We start from the raw sequence: 20,743 nt of genomic DNA on the forward strand, positions 1-20,743 counted from the left end.
CGTGTAGTGCTTTGCCATTTGTGCTTTTTGTCTGATGCAGCATTTGCTCTTTGTAGTGGAGTGGTGAAGAATCACCATCATACTTTTCCTGCATTGTCAAAGGGAAATTGAACACTTCCTAATTGTTGTTAATCTGTAGGGAAAATCCAAGGTTTTCAGTTATCCTGGAACTATCCACATACAGTACACACCTGCAGTGACTTCTCTTATTTAATATGCTGTACAATGTTATATATAAAAATAATAACATATAAACTATTAAAATCAGGCCAGACAGAAATTTTGCCTGGCCAGAATGTGTGCTTTGGTTGACCAAGGCGGTGTCATAATGTTGTAGCCATTGTACTAGACTGTTGTTGAGTTTTATCTCAGCAGATATTCAGTTACCTGTCTTTGTTTGTGGACATGACTCACACAGAACTGTATTGGGACCCAGTGTTTCAGAACATCACTATTATACATCACGGGCTGGGTGACACAGTCTTATTGGCAATTGTGCAGAGCGCAATTTTAGTGTGAGTTTAGCAACATTCATGGTTTAATTGTAGCGTTTCATTGCCTTTCTCTCTCTATGGGGGAAATTTATCAACGCTTGGAGAAAGATAAAGTATCAATCAATATGCTTAGAACTATCACTTTACAGACTGCGTTTGAAAAATGACAGTTAGGAACTGATCGGTTGGTACTTTATCTCTCTCCAAGCTTTGATAAATCACCCCCAAATTAGTCCTCTCTCACATTTATTCAGCTATTTTAGATATGCCCTCCTGCAACTTTACAAAGTGCATGATTTTATCTTGCCAGATGTCCCCTGTGTTGGTCTTCAAAATATTTATTACTATCAGTTGTTTTTTTTGATATTCATTGTACTCAGATACAATACTGTTCCTGTGGATACAACTATTGAATGGTGATTGCAAAAATCTAACTTATTTGTTCAACAACCCTGCCTGGTAGATATTAGAGCTGTGATGAAAGCAGACAGATGCCAGAAAGATACAGCAATGTATTCAGTAAAAGTTGCAGGAAGGTATGTGTAAATCTATCCATCAGAGGCATATGAAGTTGGAGAAGTATAGTGCAATAATCTTCTTTCATCAAGGTCCTGGGTTCACCGTGGTGACAAGATACATTTATATAATACATTTATTCCATTCTGTCTCATTTCTGTTTAGCGGGTTACCCCCAGGCAGCAGCACCCACTAGTTGGCAGGAACCTCCAGAGCTTCCTTCAGGAGTGGAACCCATTGAAACCACACCATCTGTGCCCATCTCTGATGTCACAGGACCTCCCCCTGATGCTTCTGAGCCGTTCCCCACATATGAGGACCCTGTGGGTAACAGTGATGGTATGTAGGATCTTCACATAGGTATCCAATACACATAGCTGTTGCTTATCTGTGCTCTATCCAAGGTCAAGTGAATTATACAGCGGGTAAAATAAGTATTGAACACATCAACATTTTTCTCAGTAAATGTATTTGTAATGGGGCTATTGTAATGAAATGTTCACCAAATGTCAGCAACAACCCAGGTTAACATGCCTGAGCTCACCCATTAACTACAACACATTGGGCCTGATTCAGAGCCGGTCGCTATTTGCGCTCGCTCGTCCAGAAAATAGTGGTGGCTATTCAAATGAACCGTTCGCTATTTGCGGTCTGTTCACGCCTCTAGGTCTGAACGAGCGAACAAAACTTGCGGTCGTTTTTTGGGAAACTACGCCCCCTGTCCGCTCGCATTCTACGTCATGTCCGCTATTTATTAGATTAATCGAGTACATCGAACAGGGTATGAGCTGCTCGCTATTCTTGTGGTTGGTTTTTGCTACCACAATTTTGCGAGCAGTTCTGGCTATAAAATAACCCAGTGACGTGGTCAATGACGCTGCTGTTTTAAATATGCACACCCATAAAACGCCCGTTTTGACCTTTAAGCACGCCTGCGATCGGATCTCCACTCCCCGTTTTCAAGCACCTTCCCCTGTTACCACCCACATACGCCTCATCCTGTCACTCAAATTAGCAGGCATTTGCTATTTTGCGAGCACATGAATTTCGGCCGCACTGACTGGTTCGCGCATGCGTATAACGATCCGTACGCATGCGCAGTTGGGCAAACATCGCTCGGAGCGAACGAGCTGCCACTTACGAGTGGCTCTGAATCAGGCCCATTGTCTCCTGGCTTTTACCCATTCCATTCTGTTTGCGTAAAATCCACAGATTTTCCTTATCCGCGCAGTTACTGTGTTGGGATGTACCATCTACCTTGATTAAACCCAATGCTGTGCAGAGTGCTTCAGATAGGGTGAGGGTGCTGCCTCGGGCTTTCCCAGTGTTTGCTCCTTCCCTAAATAAGCTAGACCCACTCTGATCACTTTAATCACCAAGTAAAATAAATCCATTAGATTTGTTTGACATGATCTCCCGGCATCCATGTTGCATTTCATCCAGTAATTTATTTTACAGTCAACAATTTTTCCAAATTTCCTATCTGCAAATTGTCAACATGTTTTTAACGGATTCCATTTACCTATTACTGATGCGAGTATCACAGGTCTATAGTAATTATAGCCCTTCCTGCTGCCTCTTTATGGAATTACACCTGCCATCAGTGATTTGGTTATACAGTTTGGATAATGTTACTGCAAGCAACGTTCTTTTAATCTATTTCTGTCTCGGGAAAAAAAACATTCGGGACCCACTGTGTTTTTTTTTTTGCTTTTGATTTAGAAAAGACAAGTAACACCTCTATAGTGGTTGAGCTGGGCTAGTTTTGGGGTGTCCTGCACTCTGGATTTGAGCCCTAGTATGTTGGGGAGCTGCCTGTCAAGAGGTTACCCGGATATGGTGGGCAGGCCCATAACCTTGGCCAAGATTATGCCAAACACCTCTATTGTATTTACTTCAAAATGTATTTATTTATATTTCAGTTAATTTGGAGTTGTGCACCTGTATTTCTTCTTTGTGTACACCTCTATAGTATAAAGATGTGTGTTCACAATACAGTATGGCATAACCTTCCTTCTCTAGTGGTTGTGGCCCCTTCTCAACAGAAAATACACAGCAAGATATGTTATTTAGGGGCCTATGTATCCGCATTGTGGCGGATATTTTCAGTTTTAATAAAATATCTTGCTATGTACCAAGGGAGACTCGCAGGCACAGCAGTTGTGATAAACGTTCTCCTTGAGAGATATATCCCTGGAAGTCATTCACGTTTGTTAAAGAGTCCTCCTGGGGAAGCTGACACTGTGCATGCTCAATATGTCAGGATCTACTACTGCGGAAGAGAGATCGGAACATCTCTCTCCTGTTGGAACCCTCCATACGCTTAAAGCAGTTAACACCATCTGAAGTTCGTGTAAATTATCGGGGGCCAAACTCAGAAAAGCTTGGTACATAGAAGTCAGATTGTAGTCCCCATTGATAATAATGGGGACTGCAATCTGCCAGAGCAACAAGTCATAAAATTATGCATAAACTGCAGTTTTATGAAAGAATAGCTTGCTTAGTCCCTAAACAATTCTGTTTTTTCTTTCAACATATTTAGTCCCTTTATATTTTACGATTACCACTGTCCCCTAGTTTTTTCTTTCAATCACTCACTATATGTATATGAAGAACATGTTATTGTTTGCACTTTATCATGTTTTATTGTGTGTTTGGTACCTTGTAGATGAGTTTTATGTTTTTTTTATCTCCTTGGAGTGTGTTTATATTTCTTATACGCAGTTTCCATAATGCTTATAACAACCAACACTTCCGTGGAGAACCGTTTTGGCTTGCTCTTGGCTTTCTAATATCTCTGGCCCAAAGCTCTGTCGCAAGTAATTATGTATTTTTCATTTATTCCACTGTTCCTGCATTGCCCCTTGAAATCCCTCGTCAGAGATTCAAATACATAATGTGTCATTTCACTGAAGCCTTTCTATAGTCTGTAACTCTGGTGCAGCTGCCCTTTACTGGTGCCCGTATAGAAACTGATCAGTGGCCTCTAGGCCCCAGCCCATACTCTAAACATACTGCGTGTCCCCATATTCTGGATTGCCTCTTGTGTGATAGATGCCCTGCCTATGTAGTGCTCATCGTGTTCTATTCATCAGAATTATTTCCCAAAACACAATCTCAGTATGGACTCAGTACATGTATTATTTTTTTGTCTTCCCCGTTGCAGGGTCCCTGGGTCCTGGAGCTGTCGCTGCTATTGTCCTGGCTGCTCTGCTCGGCACCTCCGTCCTCATCGCTCTGATTGTCATCACACTCAGAAAGTTTTCTGCTTCTTAAACCAATAAAGAATCACATTGTGTTCTACCCTTCATGGTCAATATGCAACTGTGAGATTAAAAAGAAAATGAGTACACTACAGATAAACCCCCTGTTCTCCAACAAATGGCTTTATACTGTATTTAAAGCAAACTTTGTGGGAACTTAGGTTCACAGAACCCAAACATTTCAAACATGAGCCACAATATGGGATCAAACGCACCATCCCACCACCAGAAATAGAACACCGATCTAAATAAAATCACATTGCATGATCTGACACATAACAAAACATGATGAAGGGATTGTCGTGCCATTCTGTATGCGTAATTATAAGATGACATATAAAGACATGATAATGCAATTTTGGGAACGACCCTGCTGATACTAAAGTTTTAACCAATAAATAATAATTATAAAAGAAAAACATAACAAACACTCCAACATAAGGACATATGATGGTTGCTTGAGTGGTCTTTCAGACAATCAGTTGTAGAACATGAGACAGGTTTAAGCAATAGTTGGTTCTCCAGCTCCCAGTGTGCCAGCACAGCAGGATGGGAGCTGTAGTTCAGTCCCAACTGGGTTACCACAGCTTGAGTCCATCTGCCTTACTAGGTTACTAAGCTATGTATAAACCCCATATATAATCTATCTGTGTATATATGTTTCGTGTGTTTATTTTGTGTGTGTAATGTGGTAGATGTTCTGTAACCAGCATCTTTCTAAAACAGTAACAATTATTCTGTCCTGCTGCAGTAATCTTTGGGTGCCCTGTACATTAGTAACACACGTTTGTAGATAATATACATATATTTATATAGAATATTTGCATCGCGTCACAGACACACTGCTCCTCTCCCCAACCCTGAGCATGCTGCCCCATCCAGTATCCAGGCGGTCATTGCCGCGTCCTGCTGCCCATCTTCCGCCGGTCTTTGTTCTGACTGCCATCATCAGATTTGTGCACCCGAAGGCACTCCTTCAGGTTCTGCGTCCTGATGTCTTTGTTCAGTATTTCCTCCGACACCGTGCTGGGGAACCAGCCCCTCTCTTGGTCGTGTAAACGTTCTCCAAACACCCAACCTGTAATCCCCCCCAAAAAAGTTGAATTAAAAATCCAAACTGTCCTAAAAAAGTACAATGGTGATTTTACAAATGAGGGCCGTATTCAATTAGTTTCGCACCCGCGATACTTTTCTGCCTGCCAGACTTTTCACCCGTTTTAGGTGCAGGAACTTTTTGCGCGCGTCCCCGCAATTCGCCGTATTCAATTCCAAAGGATGCGAAAATGCAACCCTGCGAAACTTAAACAGGCGGAAAGTCCTGTTAAATATGGGGAAATCAGCCTGACGCTCCCCAAAAGATGCACTAACATTGGGGATCAATGTACATGCCCCCGATTAGCCCTGCTGAAGGTATTTGGGGTACTTTAGTGCTGTCAATTGCTCCTAATTAGCATCTTTGCGCAAGTGGTGAAGAATAGCATTAAGCAGGTTTCTTTGGAGAAAATAACTACTCCCAGCAAATTTGGGGTACTTGACCATGCATGCTAGCATATTTTTAAGTTGCTAAAGTGAAGTTTTAAATCACGTAAAAATTCCACGTAAAGAAAACACCTGCCCCATACTTGGGGGGCCCCCCAGAAGTCTCTTTCGCTGGTTTTTAAGTTTGTCCCCCTACTTTGATCTTTTTCGCCCCCAAAATTAAAGTACATTTTTGGGATGTTCTAAAGTATTTTTTTTTTACACAGTTTATCTTTGGGGGGCTGTCCCAGAACCTGACTTTTCGCACCTAATTGAATACGGCCCTAAATCATAGAACAATTGTAAAGACATCAATGAATATATAATCACACTGATAAATAGTAGCGATAAATCTTCTGCTTTAATTGTGATGAGAGCAGGTAGATTAGTAAAAGGACGCTTGAAGGAAAACTCAATTTTAAAAAATTTCCTTTCCCCAATTAATAAAATTATGAGCTGCAACTTCTTATTCATTTCTGCTGCCATATAGATAGAAAACATGTAAGCTTCAGTTTGTCTTGAAAATCAATACTATAAGTTAGATTGTCAACATTATTGCGATAACAAGGAACAGAAGTCTGATAACCTGTGAGCTGTAATGAGAACAGGGGAGGGAGAGGGAAGAGCCCGCTGTGACCACTACCAAAGTAAGCTGCTGCACATTGGCTAACAGCGTCAGGTCACATGTGGAAGAATGGGAAGGGAAATTCCTTCTGTGACTACTATTCTATCACAGTATTGTTTACATGCATTACATAGGGGTCTATTTACTAAGCAGTGTTAGGAGACAGAGTGAAAAGTGATAAGGTGCCAGCCAATCAGCTCCCAACTGTCATTTTTCAAACACAGCCTGTGAGATGGCAGTTGGGAGCTGATTGGCTGACACCTTATCTCATTTCACTCTGTCTCCTAGCACTGCTTAGTAAATAGACCCCTTAATTTCAAGCAGGTACACTAAGTACTGTAAATGATTTGAAACAACTTTTGGCAGCAAGTTGACAACTGACCATAAATAAATAAAATAAGGGAAATTACATTCAGCTTTGCAATCCCTAAATAAGTCTCCATTTGCCTAAACTTTAAAATGCACCTGTCATACAATAGATTATTAGCAATAGAAATGGGATCGGCGCCACAAGGAGCATTCACATCTGTGTGTACGGAAAAAGCGTCTGCCATAAAGACCCTGGGATTACTCGGTAATAGTAAAAGTACTCTCCAGTGTTGATAGTAAAATGTATAAAATGTTTTTAAAAATTCCACTATAGGTAAATAATGTGTATGACACTGTAATTCTATGCGGGGTAATACCCCTGGTTCCCATGAGTGTGAGTCATCTATGAGAGTCGTGTCTGTGACACTGATACTCAGTAGGACAAATACCGTTCTCATGTGAGCTATATAAACCAGGAATTTCCAAACAGCAGGTAATACTGGGAACACACGGAACGATCTGTACCACCAGCAACTTGAACGATATCTTTCAGTGAAGTCATCCTGCCACATCTCTGAACAGGCAAAGTTGACAATATCGTTCAGATTGGCCTGCATGTACGGACGATCAGATATCGTTATCGTTCATGCAGGAACGCGCATTGTTGGCCGTTCACTGCATAAAAATTAACGATATATCGTTGAAAGATATAGTTATTCATATCTTCGTAGATATCGCACCGTGTGTACGCACCTTGACTGACAGTTGAAACAACAGTTTATTTATAATTAGAGCCAAACGATATCATTGTGTCACAAATGTAATTCTCATAGATGATTCACATTCATGGGATCCAGGGGCATTACCCAAATAGCATTGCAGAGTCACAGACAATATCTCTAGCTCATTTTTAAATACATTTTATAAGTGTTCCTATCAGCGCCAGATAGATCTTACCATACCGTCATAGGAATCTATAACTTTCTTCCGAAACAGTGACACTGCCAGAATTCTTGTGCATTATTGGCTCAGTACAGGACCGGTGCCCCTTACCTTGGCGCTGCATCATCTATTCTTAGGTCAGTGGTGTTGAACTTGAAAACATCGCCCTGCACCATGCCCCCAACCCATTACAAACACGATGGGGCAGCTGCTGCCAATGTCAAAAGACAGCGCTCAGTGTGAGGGCACCATGGTGACAATGATAAGTCACTAAATGAGTGACATAATGTGACTCAGGTGCCTTCCACACCCTGATGCCATTGACAGCTCCCATAGTCATAGCGCCAATCCTGATTCAGACCAGAAAATGGCATCCACCAGTGAGTGTAGGCAGTACGTGCACTTTACACTTCAGGCTGCATTATTTAATGTCATTTGGGTTAGCAATGTGCACAGATATCCTATAGAACAATATACTTATTAGATAACTCTCTGCAGTGTATAAAACCCTCACTGACATTAAACAGAAGCGTTTTAGAATACAAATATTCTGTCCCAATATAACGATCCATACTCAGCCATATATAGCTAACATATCAGAGAAACATAATCACTGTGCAAATACTTCTTTCTAACTCGGTGATACATACAGTATGAATGTGAATGAGACCTATGAATACACTACTATCTCAAGCATTAATGATTTAGCCAATAAAACACTTTCTTGGCTAATGCTTCTCTCCAAATAGGATATAAAACTGGAGAACGTATTTATTGAACCTGGGGGTACTTATTAGTTGTGTAGCATTGGTTCAGAACACAGAAGTAAAGTAATAACACAAGCACACCATTTAGCGTACATGCAGCTGTCAGCTCCATATGGTGAGGGGACGGGGGCCAGAGCAATGCTGGTATTCTCTGCAGCCTGTTCTAACCATCTCACTGTCCTTGGCCCCCAATATCAATTGGTTATATACTTTGTGCTGGTCTTATTCAGAAACATACCTTTTGTGAAACTGCTGGACATACAGAGGAATAAACTGCTTTACTAAAATGTCATGTTGTGTGTTTTTCTTTTGTCTCACCGATTACACATGATTAAATAGAAAAGCAATATTACGTAGGGCTCTGCACCATTACAGTGTCGCTATGCCTGTGTCCTTTTTGTTCCTTTACAGATAAATAAATTAGGAAGAAAGTATTTGTGACTGCAGAGTTCTGTTAATGCAGCTTGAATTTGGCTTTGGGGCATACTTGCCTACTTTTGAAAAAGCATTTCAGGGAGATTGTGATAGCAGCACCTATGAGCGCGGCGGTAATGTGGGCGTGTCCTGCTACATCTGAGAGGCGTGTCATAAAACTGATTTACATCCACATGTAAATGAGCCCCAAAGCAGCTAGTAACATCTACTTGTTTATGAAAACACACTGATACTTCTCAGAAAATACATGTAGGCATAGGGATCATTGTGCCTTATAACCAATACAGGGAAATTATACTAATGATCCCATTTGAATGTATATATCTCTGCTTTTTCTTTTATATAACAGTGTCATAAGGTGAAATGAGGGAGATTGGTAGACTCTTCAGGGAGATTGCTGCTATTTCAGGGAGTCTCCCTGACAATGAGGGAGAGTTGGCAAGTATGCTTTGGGGGACACTATTATAAGAAGACGGTATTGCTTTTCTACACTAACATACTATATTTGAAACTATCTATCTTCGCTATTACATCTGCTCTTCTATGAATTAGTTGCTTGCTTGTCATTCTGCTATATCGGCTATCCCGCATTGGGTGTTACCTGGGATTGGTCTGCATTTACACCGGGTAATGACTAAGTTCTTCTTACAGTGTTTGACCCAGTTCCTAGGTTCCAGCTTCCCTGTATCTCCCTGACATCCATAGCTAATTATGAGCTACACAATAATAGAATAGCCTGTTATAACATGCCAGGAGAACTGGCTGAACCTGCATTAGTGTAGTAAAGTCTGTTATAAATGCCAGGAGAGCTAACCGAACCTGCACTAGCATAGCATAATATGATATGATATAATATGCCAGGAGGGCTAGCTGAACCTGCAATACAGTAGTATAATGTAACAAACCAGGAGAGCTATCTGATCCTGCACTAGTATAGTATCATATGATATAACATGCCAGGAGAGCTAGCCCATCCTGCAATAGAATAGTATAATATAACAAACAGGAGAGCTAGCTGATCCTGCACTAGTTTAGTATAATCTGATACAGTTGTGTCACAATGGGATGCGGTGGGTGCGGTCCGCACCCGGGTGCCACCCGCCAAGGGGTGACACCAAGGTGCAGACTCCCCCTCACTGACAGGAGCCGGGTGCTGCATTGTAGCATTAAGTGCAGCACTCGGCTCCTGACACTGAGGGAGGCGGCCGGTACTGCACACAGGAACCTCCTTCACCCCCCGCTCCCCCCAAGTAATAGGCACGGGGGTTCGGGCCCCGTGGCCACAGCCAATCCTGCTTGACCGCGCCCCCTTTTTGGTGGCGTGCGGGTGAGCCGCACACACAGCATCCCTCCCCGTACCGGGTGACACCGCGGGGAGGGACACCACTGATCTGATATAACATGCCAGGAGAGCTATCTGAACCTGCACTAGTATAGTATAATCTGATGTAACATGACAGGAAAGCTACAGTAGCTGAACCTGCACTAGTAAAGTATAATCTGATATAACATGACAGGAAAGCTACAGTAGCTGAACCTGCATTAGTGTAGTTAATATGTTATAACATGCACTAGGTAGTATAGTCTATCATAATAAGCTGGAGAGCTATCCGGTCCTCCACTAGCGTAGTATAATCTAATATAACATGCCATGATGGATAGCTGAACTGAGGTGAAGTCATTAGGTTGACATGACACCACAATGTTGACAGTTATGATGTCGGCATTGTTAAAATGTCCTGCTCTAGCATAGTGGCTGAACCTGCTGAATCGGCAGAACAGGTTTGTAGATCAACATTCTTTTTCGATCAGCTCACATTTAGTATTTCACAACAAGCTATTATAAAACTGAAACAAATATATAAATCAGGTGTGTGACATACACAATGTTATCTGGAGAATAAACAGTACATATGCAGAATAGAACATAAAATTGGCATTTATCTCCCATCAGCGAATTATGCAGTCCATACAGTATACTGCTACCGCTGAGAGCCAAATAATAGCATTTTTTCCCCAGTTTGGCCATATACAGTATATATGGGTGACTGATATTAGATACATTCATGTGTTCAACATTTGAGTTGACTGGCTGAATTATGTGGGGACTTGGTAGATTGGGCAGCAGCACAAAGAGGCTGATAGCGGTCATCTGTTGATCAGATCATTCTTGGGTAATCAATCAGGCCAACATGATGCTGCCTTTATGCCAGAGCTGTGTCCTTCTCAGATGTATAATCCTCATGGATTCCTAAAACCTTGAGGGCTATGCACAGAGAGACTGTAGGACAGAGCATAGATGCCTCACGACTTATTTGCCCATTTGTGTTCTGCCTTGAATTCTCTCCATATATGAACCTTGGAAACATCATAGTAATTATTAAACCCAAATCCCTGTGTGAAATACCATCTGCAATTTTATAAAATGACTGACCATGTGCACCATTAGAATCCCAAGGTAATGAAACCCCCATGCTTTTACCACAAGAAGCCCCAAGGTACATCATTACTTGCCAATACTTTCTGACCTCATTATCCTGGTTCCTGACTGACCTGGGTCTTCTGTTTTTTTTCTTCCCTCATCTTTTGTTGCTGACCACATGGTCCAATGTCCTGTTCTGCCTGCTGCAGTTACTCTGTATACCGAGTCTAATCCTCTGCTGCCTAATTCTAGACTTCGACTATGACCTCAGTTTCCCTAATCCCTAAAGCCCCCTACTCTCCCGTCACAGTGACCTAGACTGTCTCCGCTTCCAGTGTGGTGGATATTCTGCAGTAATGTAAGGGAATCTTCTGTCTTTATTCACGCATTACTAGGTACCTTACTGTATACTATCTACTGTCCTACTATTTCCCACACTCTGTTTATACTGGGAGTTACCAAATTTGTGTTACCTACTGTTAGCCCAGCTACCTTGCATGGGTCTTGTGTGACAATTATATGCCGGCCTTGGTGAAACCTCTTCTTCTGCTTAACCCCCCAAAACGATGGCTAGCAAATGTGACATTAGGAAGCAAGAGTGTGCAGGCCACCTTGGGTGTATAAATGCATTGCTATGGGAGGACAGGCACAAATCTGAATATCATTGTCTACATATGCTGCAAATAACAGTAATGAAGAGATTCCAATCCTACCAGGAGGATTCTAGAGATGTCTGCAGAATAAATGAGAACCCCTTTGCATATTTCCAGTTTATCTTTCCTATTCAGATAATAGTTGAGAAGACAAAATATTGGTAGCACAGTGACAGGTGTGGCCTCGGCCAGTCACTCAGAGAAAGACTTGCAGCCGGTACTCTTGACTCACATATTCTGTCCTTGAAATCTGTCAAAATTCTTATTAGAAGTCTCTAAAAGTAGATGTCCCTGGGGCTCTCAACCTGTCACTAGTTGCACACATACCATCATCTGTCTTGTCCAGGACATTGAGTAGGTCGGCCAGGTCCAGAGACAGCTCATCCGGCTCCTGAGAAATATATGGGTGCACACACTGCACCTGCGGGCAGTCTGTGGAAGGAGACAAATGAGAAACATACAGAACTGGTTTTAGCATATGCACTATAAATAACACTATTCTGATAAACATATACTGTGTCGTATCTGAGTAGTGTGTGAATCCCTGAACACAAGATTATATTATCAAACATGAAATGGTTTGGGATATCCATTAGAATACAATGAGCATGTCAGATAGTACATCAGTGCATCCATTACAGCGATAAGAGAGTCACTAATAGTGCCACTAATATGTGAGAGCAACAAGTAACAACATTCCCGGTAGCAATTATCATCTACAATATATGAACAAACTCCTGAAAATGACAGATGTATAAAATATGAGCAGTGATGACTAATCATTATGCATGCTTGTGTATTAGAAAGAGCGCTCTGTGTAGGTAAGCAAAGGGAACGTGAGAGCTCTTTTAACTGATTTTGCAATGTAATCGGAGATACTCAGCTCACAAGTACATCATTTTCAAAAATATTGCTCATATATATAGCATCAGAAATAATACTACCAGAAATAAGAGTATATTGGGAAGATTCAGTTCAGCATGAGGTCTCATTGGAGCCTCACACAATGTGGGCTGTTCACACTTATGGGATTTACCATAAGTAAAACATTGCACAATTTCGTACAGTTTAGTAAATATGAGCAATGTTTCTAACCACTTACATCCCAGGAAGCTCCTATGGGAAGTGAATTGCCCCTTATGAATCTAAACAATCCATGGACTAACCTCAACAGTCCAGATTTCTGGCAGTCAAAAGGAAACTCTATTTTCTGTACCAAAGGGGCATGATATGGGTGGGTAAGGGATGTTTCCTAATTTGTCCTGCTATTAGGAACATCGGTAGGTATGGGTACATTTTAAAAAAAAAAGGTTCTTTGTGGCTATCCTTCATTTTAAATCTCTAACTATAGAAATCTTCAAGGATAGTTGGAACCAGGTAATGCTGTTCAGGCCTCTACTGACTTCATACTAGAAACCTTCACTTTAGTACAGTTTACAAATGGTACCTTTTAATGGTTATACAATTTAAAAAAAAAAACGAAAAGAACTGAAAACTTTTATTTCCAAATTGTTCATCTTAAAGGGAAAGAGCACTCTAATTTTGGCAATTTTAGGCTCTGGATGGCTCCCACTTTGGCCAAGGGGGTAGCACCACTGATACACCAGTGGCTCCTGTATTTGGCTTGCAGGAAGCCTGGAATTGCTGCTTAGAGTCAAAATAACATTTTGCACAATTTGAAGCAACAGCTTTATGCATTTTACTCAGCAATAAGAGCACAATTTTGCAATTCTCTGCCTAAAGTTCTCTACACGCAGCAGGGCCCTGATTCAAAAGCAAATTAAAAAAAGCAGCAATAAAAGAAGTGACTTACACTTTGGCAAAACCATTTTGCACTGAAGGTCGGTCAGATATAGGACGTGCAGAGAGTTAAGCTGGGTATACACTGACAGATATATCGCTCAATGGAACAAGCGATATATCTGTAGTGCATTGGCTGGTATGTACAGATGATATGTCTGTGAATGATGTAATTCACAGACACTATCTGAATAATACTGTTTTTGTTTTCCCTTCAAGAAAATATATTTTTTATACTTTATTACCTAAAACTCGAGCAGTGATGGAAACAAACTTTGTTCTTCGATTAGGAACTAAAGACGTCATCCAACGCTTCATTTCACTCCTGAAAGACACATTAAAATCACATCCAGTTATTACATGTACAATACAATACCACAACAAACCACGAAGATATGTATCAAGATAATTTTTCAGAAAAAAAAAAGTGTTAAAAAGGTATTCCGTTACATTTTCTCTATAAATAAGTATAATCAGAATGCAGGAAGCGCTTTGGTAAAAAAAAAATCCACAAATTCTTCTGCTAATCAGCTGCCATTGTATTTTTTTTTTTTTTAATAAATATTTGAGTTTATATTGGAAGTGAGTGGGAATCGTATGCATCATTCTCATATCATGAAATTTTCCGAAATTTCCTTTTTTTTTATTTTTTGTAATGGCATCCTTTGCTGGCGTTAACGGCATCAGAGAATCTGAGATCTATTTGTACACAGATGTTCACTATTTGTATATTGGATAATAGAGTAATTATTCATAATTAAATGACCATTGGCTATTGCTATCGGATAAAAGGGTTCACAAATAAGGTTCTTCTGCAAATTCCTTAATTACCAGGTAGAAATGGGAAATTGAAGACACAAAAAAGGAAGTGATCCTTCCCCTCCCCCATCATCCTAGTAACATGGTATTGCTATAGTTCATGATCAAACAGAATTGTGACCATTGGTTCCCTCCCCTTTCAGGGTCTTCTTTCATATTTTGCTTCCAATTCCCATTTCTTCCTGGTAATCAAGGTATGTGCAGCAGTTCATGTAGCTCTCCATGGAAATGTCCTTATTTTGTGAACTCTTTCATCAGATATTAAATAGCCAATTGGCATTTGATTATGAATAATTAGTATATTAATATTATACTTTTACTTGTAAATTATATTCTCTCATATTTATATACTGTATATATATAAAAATGTGTGTATAATCCCTCTATTATAAATTTGTGTTACATTTTGTGTAGCTGTATATTTAAAGCTGTAATTATATTTTCTCTACCGTATTTATACCTTGTATATCATAAACTACTATTTTCAGGTGTTTTTCACATTCTCATTCCAGCCGAAATCTACTTGATACATACGACGATAAAATATAGACGAAAAGTAGTCGAAATCTGCAACATGTCTGATGGAAAGCATTGGAACCCTACCACAACTTTTGATACATACGACCCTAAGCATCGCAACAACTATAAACACAACTTCCCTAGCTAACAGTAGTTGTTCATTAAGTACAGTGCCTGATCCGTCGTACAGTGGGTGGATCCTCTCTCCATGTTGTTCATAGTTGCCCAGGGAAACTGCTCATATGGATTGGACAGTTTGAAATAAGGGGAAGCAGTCGGCATCCAGACAGTCAGAATCCCAACGCGCACTATACTGGCTGCGGGATCCCGAAGGGTCAATATGGTGAGGGCTAGGCTGTGGGAGGGGAGGGTTAGGGCAGCCAGCCTTTGGTAGTATAGATTAATCATTGTATTTAATGAGGCGTTAGCTTTTAACTCATATGTAATTAATATGAAAAGGATCGCTGGCAGTGATAAAGGGACTGATGCAGTGTGATGCCAGTTTGCATAGCATGCAATACATGAATTTGCTCTGTCTAGGTCTTAGTAACCCGCTGTACGCTTATGCGGCTCTGCAGCTTGTCGTGTTCCTGACATGTGCTGCTTATAACTGTACAGGTGGGATGATGGAAGAAAGGGCTGTTCTAACATAGGGCGATTACAGAAAGGGCATCTGTAAACAGATGCAGACCGGCACTAAGCAGGACCGTAGCTAGTGTAGTGCGGCCGGTGCCATCTCACATGGCACCACAGGTCAGGGGGTGCTGTTTGGGCCTGTCAAATTTCTGTTTATTATCATTCTTGCTTGTAGCTTTTTTTTTATTTCATCCCCAGCATCTCCTGACCTCTCCTATCTCTTCCCAAGCCATGGGCCTTTTTTTGGGTGCATTATGTCCCTTTGAAAAATGAGGGGGACGCCAATGCTCTTTCTGGCACAGGACACCAAAATGTCTACTTCCGGCTCTGGCACTGAGACACATGTAATCAGGTCCAAGTGGAATCAATCATTTGTGGGAGCACAAAAGCTGATACACATACAGTACATGATGATGATGATAAATCACTAACAATAGCGACTTTTTGTGATTGTCTGATTCCGAATGCACCACTGACCCTGATATGTGCATCCATCATTTGCGCTTGTATATATTGCTTTTTTATGTGTGCAATTTTTTCATACACGAGTTGGAGAGTTGTGCCTGATGTATTAGAGAGGGTTTTAAAGTTGTATTGAATGCTAATAGTGAATTCGTAGTTCAAACAAAATAAGTGGGTAAAAACATGGGAGTAGGTGTATGTGTATGTTGCATGTGCTTCTGGTGCCGATCTGCACCCATCCTGTGATCGCTGCTATTCTGCATATGCCTACGATTGCGGCTTTTTACTGCCTGCATTTTAAACCTCCAATTTGCAACTCGGCCTCAGCCCCAAAGTGCCCGGACTGACCATCGCATAATACACTGGTGAGCGCACACTGCTTTGTATCACAGGATAACAGTTTCATATGATGTTTGGGTTACTACAAGCAAAGTACTCACTGGGATGTAGCCTTTAGCATATAGGTAAACTCCCTTTCATGGGTGTTTTCTAGGAGTCTCAGGATAAAGACGTTGGCCAGGGACTGACCCTGATCTTCCAGCTCTTCTACACGAAGGAGACCACGTGCTGCCACGTCAAATACTTGATATCGGTCCCTGGAAGGGAAAGAATGTGTGAGACGTGGCATAGGAGCATATCTTGTAAGCTCCAAATCTACTAGATCATGTGCTGCCCTGAAATACATTAAATATACAACTATAACAATCAATACTACAATTATATTAATAATGTGGCCTTTTCTATATCCATTTATTGACCTAAAATTGCAGAAAATCAATGGAGAATCCTCTGTAGAACAGGAGCCCTAATCAGAAAAGAGCCACCAGGGCTCCGGAATAATGTCTATAACGTATTTGTGATCTATGAATGAATGGTCACTTTAGCACTTCTACTACCAGCTCCACTCTGTGAAAGAAGAGGAAAGCCACACGTGTGCCAACATACAGACCGCTCATGTAAACATGTATTCACCCTTCAAAACTAACTCCAAGAAGAAGAACCCTGCAGGTCCAATGTCTGGGACACCTGCAGTTCGGGAGACAATGAACCATGCCAGTGGCCCGTAATTCTTGAATAAAACTACACAAAACTATTTCTATTGGTTTTTCTTAACTTCTTTAGACAAAGACACAATGAGATAAATGACATCATGTTACATGAGGCTCTAGCAGGGTGTGTATCTCCTTAGCCACTGGGTCCAAGTAGCTTTTCTTTGTGGAGTTCTCATTTTAATTCCAGTGTGTCTTTATCAGACACTACTCACCCGGGCTGACGTTTGCACAGGAGCAGAAGATCATTAAAGAGGAAAAGGTACACAGGACGGAAGAGCTTTTTAGTGCGGAGGGTGCGAGTAGTGCGCGGCCCAGACATCTGCTGTAGTTCACCTTGCTTCAACAACCAACGGGAGTGAGAGATGATTGGCACAGACTGTTGAGAGAATAGAGGAAGAATACATTATGGCACCATGTACTGTCCTACAAACGTGAAAATAAAGGGCCTCATTATGAGAAGAACGCAAAGTGGCAGTAGTTGCTGGCATCCGTGGAAGCCTGTTTTACTACCTTATGCTAATGAATCTGTTCAACTAATGTGAGGGTCTGTGCATCTGACAGTTCCCGACCGATACGGCCAAATTGGATCCGACTCAGAATAGGACGCAAATAATGCAAAGTCGCTTCTGTGCATTCACTGTATACAAGAACTCGCCGTTTGTGTCTAGCAAGAGAGACCAGTGCGGCACAGAATCAGCCCAATGTGTCCACGTATGGAAAGCTACACATACGTTTAAATAATCCTGACAAACAAAGTAGATTTGACATAAGTGTTGATACAAAAAGTTGGGTATTCTAGAAAAATGGAGGAATGGAAATTTTGGCTTATGTTGTTTTAAATTTTTTTTTATTCTTTGTAATTCATACTCTGTAATATTATGCGATAATGTACTATATTGTATAGTATGGATATCACATTTTACCCCAATAAATAAAAAGGGCACATAATAGCAGAAAGGTGTTACATAGGTCATGTGTAATATTTTACAGTAGTGGAGGTTCAGCATTCCTTATAATACACACGTTTCCTAATGACATCAGAACTCATTGTACAGATATTAGAAATGTGTTACAGACACAATAAAACATCACTTGTATTGAATGTACATTTTGTAGACTTTTTAAAGTATTTTCCTTTCAAAGGAGGAGATGAATCAAACCTTCTAAAGAAGACAGGTGGAGAAGTTTCCCGTAGCAACCAATCAGCTTCTAGCTACCAGTTATCTAGCACAGTCTATAAAATGACAGTTAAAATCTGATTGGTTGCTTTGGGCAACTTCATCCCCTTCAAAGCTTGATAAATCTCCCCCTTAGATGTTTTTTTTTTTTTTTTACAAATGGTGCATTTGTGGTATCGCAAATTTATCATCAGAATGTGAAAACATACATCAATTTTATATAAAGAAAGGCACCATTGTTCCCTTCCTCAGGACAGATAAAATATCCCTGATAAGTTTTAGGTTTAGTATTCTTTTCCAGCACACAAACAAAAAATATAAGGAAATATGACACATCTTCTGCATGAATATACTGTACAATCTATTGTTATTCTACTGTATCTGTAATTATTTCAAAATGAGAACAGAAGTTTTGATTACAATATATAGTTACATAGGAACTAAAGTTAAGATAAAAAGTCGATTTTTTCAATACACCAACCATGCCCATGATCCAGGTGTATCTGATACCTTCTACAAGGACCAACAATCTTCTTCACCTGCTCCCTTTGTTTGGCGGCGTATATGCCGCGGGGTCAGTGAGTGCTGCTGGCCTACTGCTAGACCCGCACTCCATAGCGTAGTTGCGGGCGGTAAATACTGTAGAGTGAACTGTCCTGGCAATCAATTAATATTTTTACTGAGCTCCTCCAATTGGGGCTCAACACATATAATGCTTCAATTCTGTGATGTGACGTGTGTGGAAGGAAAAAGGGTAGAGAATGAGGAGCAAGCTGGAAAAGGCTCAAGAAGAGCAAAGGACAAGCATACAGAAGGATGAAAGACGGAGAAGGAAGAGGATAAAGATGATAGAAAAAGATGAAAGGACTTCCGCATGGCTGCTTTTTAGCTGTGCTCCCATCTCTGTGGAGAGAATCCCCAGCAATCCTGCGGACTTGTTCACTCTGTAGGGGTAGTCAGAACGATGTCTCCCGAATCCTCAAATGTTAGGGGGTCAGGCAAGGTACTATTTGTGGAGCGTGATATTTTCCACCAGAATCAGGCCCTCAAAGCTGACGGCCTATATGACCACCAAGACCTGATTTGGCACGAACATCTTCCAAACACTGTTGGAATTGTGGAGGAACGGCGCTGCACTGACCCCCATTCACTTACCTGCTCTGCTGTCGGATCGGCTCCCGGGGCAGCTGCATGCACACAGCCGGGACCTTTTACCGCTACTTGGCCGAATCAGCGTGTTGTGCGGACTGAGCTTACCTTCCCCCCTACGAGGCTTCTGATGGAGGCAATGGGACGCTGAGACGAGCTGTCCTGCTGCTAGGCTGCAGTCCGCGGGATCCAGAGGGCTGCGTGTTGCGGATCTTGTCTGAAGGCTGTTATCCACTGACGGTGACGGGATCGTGGGGATTACCGCTGCAGGACTCCCTTTTGCTGGACTTTGTTTTTGCCCCAAGGAGGTGTCGTTTGCACTTTCCCCCTGAAGCTGCTCCAGGCCCTGGGTGGCTGCAAGTGGACTCAATTGTTATGTTTTCCTTGGAGCTGGCGTGATCTGCATAAAGTCCCCTCCTATACATGGTTGCACAGGTTTGGTTTAGGTTTGAAGATCTGAACGTTACTGATTTTGAGATCGCTGAGGAAATATTTCTCCTAATACTTCTAATTATTTCTACAGGAACTGTGTCTGAGGTCTATTACCTTCCTCTCTATTAGTACCACAATTACTAAGGTTATTTTTACTTCTCACAATAGTAGAGACTGAATTTTGTTTGATTGATATGTCTAATATTTCACTCTGTTTGTTAGTGGAATATTTGAGAATATGTTATATTATTGGGTGATGTTAGATTTATATTCCTACTAAATAGTATATATCTATTTCATTACTCAATTAGTCTCTATATTAATATTGCTGTTGATAGTACTTTGCTGCCATCTAGTGGCTAATTGTTAGACATAACTTTCTAGGACAGTTACTGTACTTCACTGTTCTATTGAGCTACCTGCTAGGGCAGGGATGGGGATTATTTGGTCTGGCCCTCTTTTTTCTGCTAGCATCATCTGGCTAGCAGGTGCCTAGAATAGCACCCTGATGCCAGAATCTATGCAGCAGTGCCGCCTGCAGCATCCTTAGGACGCTTCAGACAGACAGTCACATCACTGCCCTTACAGCAGTGCTGTAATCACCAGCGATGGTGGCACCACCCCGTGTAATGTCACACGGAGGGGGCATGGCTTGCACCGGGCCCGCGCAAATAATGTTACATATATCAAAATGGCCCTCGGCAGAAAAAAGGTTCCTCACCCCTGTGCTAAGGGCTCTGCAATTTTGTTCA

At 41.2% G+C, this 20,743-nt stretch overlaps 2 protein-coding genes across 4 annotated transcripts in view; one reads left to right on the forward strand and one right to left on the reverse strand.

Annotated features, from left to right (window-relative positions):
• Positions 1 to 6,581, forward strand: part of SNORC (secondary ossification center associated regulator of chondrocyte maturation) — a 50,910-nt gene extending 44,329 nt beyond the window's left edge. For both annotated transcript variants that reach the window (XM_088479261.1, XM_088479262.1), the window contains exons 2-3: positions 1,176 to 1,349; positions 4,177 to 6,581. In XM_088479261.1, the coding sequence (XP_088335387.1) occupies positions 1,176 to 1,349; positions 4,177 to 4,286 (284 nt within the window). In that variant the 3' untranslated portion in view covers positions 4,287 to 6,581. The remainder of the gene's footprint in view (positions 1 to 1,175; positions 1,350 to 4,176) is intronic.
• NGEF (neuronal guanine nucleotide exchange factor) overlaps positions 4,354 to 20,743 on the reverse strand; it is a 151,952-nt gene continuing 135,562 nt past the window's right edge. For both annotated transcript variants that reach the window (XM_088479259.1, XM_088479260.1), the window contains 5 exons: positions 17,445 to 17,608; positions 16,621 to 16,776; positions 13,990 to 14,069; positions 12,272 to 12,376; positions 4,354 to 5,351 (listed from right to left, as the gene is read on the reverse strand). In XM_088479259.1, coding sequence (XP_088335385.1) covers positions 5,167 to 5,351; positions 12,272 to 12,376; positions 13,990 to 14,069; positions 16,621 to 16,776; positions 17,445 to 17,608 — 690 coding nt within the window. In that variant the 3' untranslated portion in view covers positions 4,354 to 5,166. The remainder of the gene's footprint in view (positions 5,352 to 12,271; positions 12,377 to 13,989; positions 14,070 to 16,620; positions 16,777 to 17,444; positions 17,609 to 20,743) is intronic.

This window comes from Taudactylus pleione, unplaced genomic scaffold (genome assembly GCF_031769625.1).
Source record: "Taudactylus pleione unplaced genomic scaffold, aTauple2 ptg000229l, whole genome shotgun sequence".
Taxonomy (NCBI): domain Eukaryota; kingdom Metazoa; phylum Chordata; class Amphibia; order Anura; family Myobatrachidae; genus Taudactylus; species Taudactylus pleione.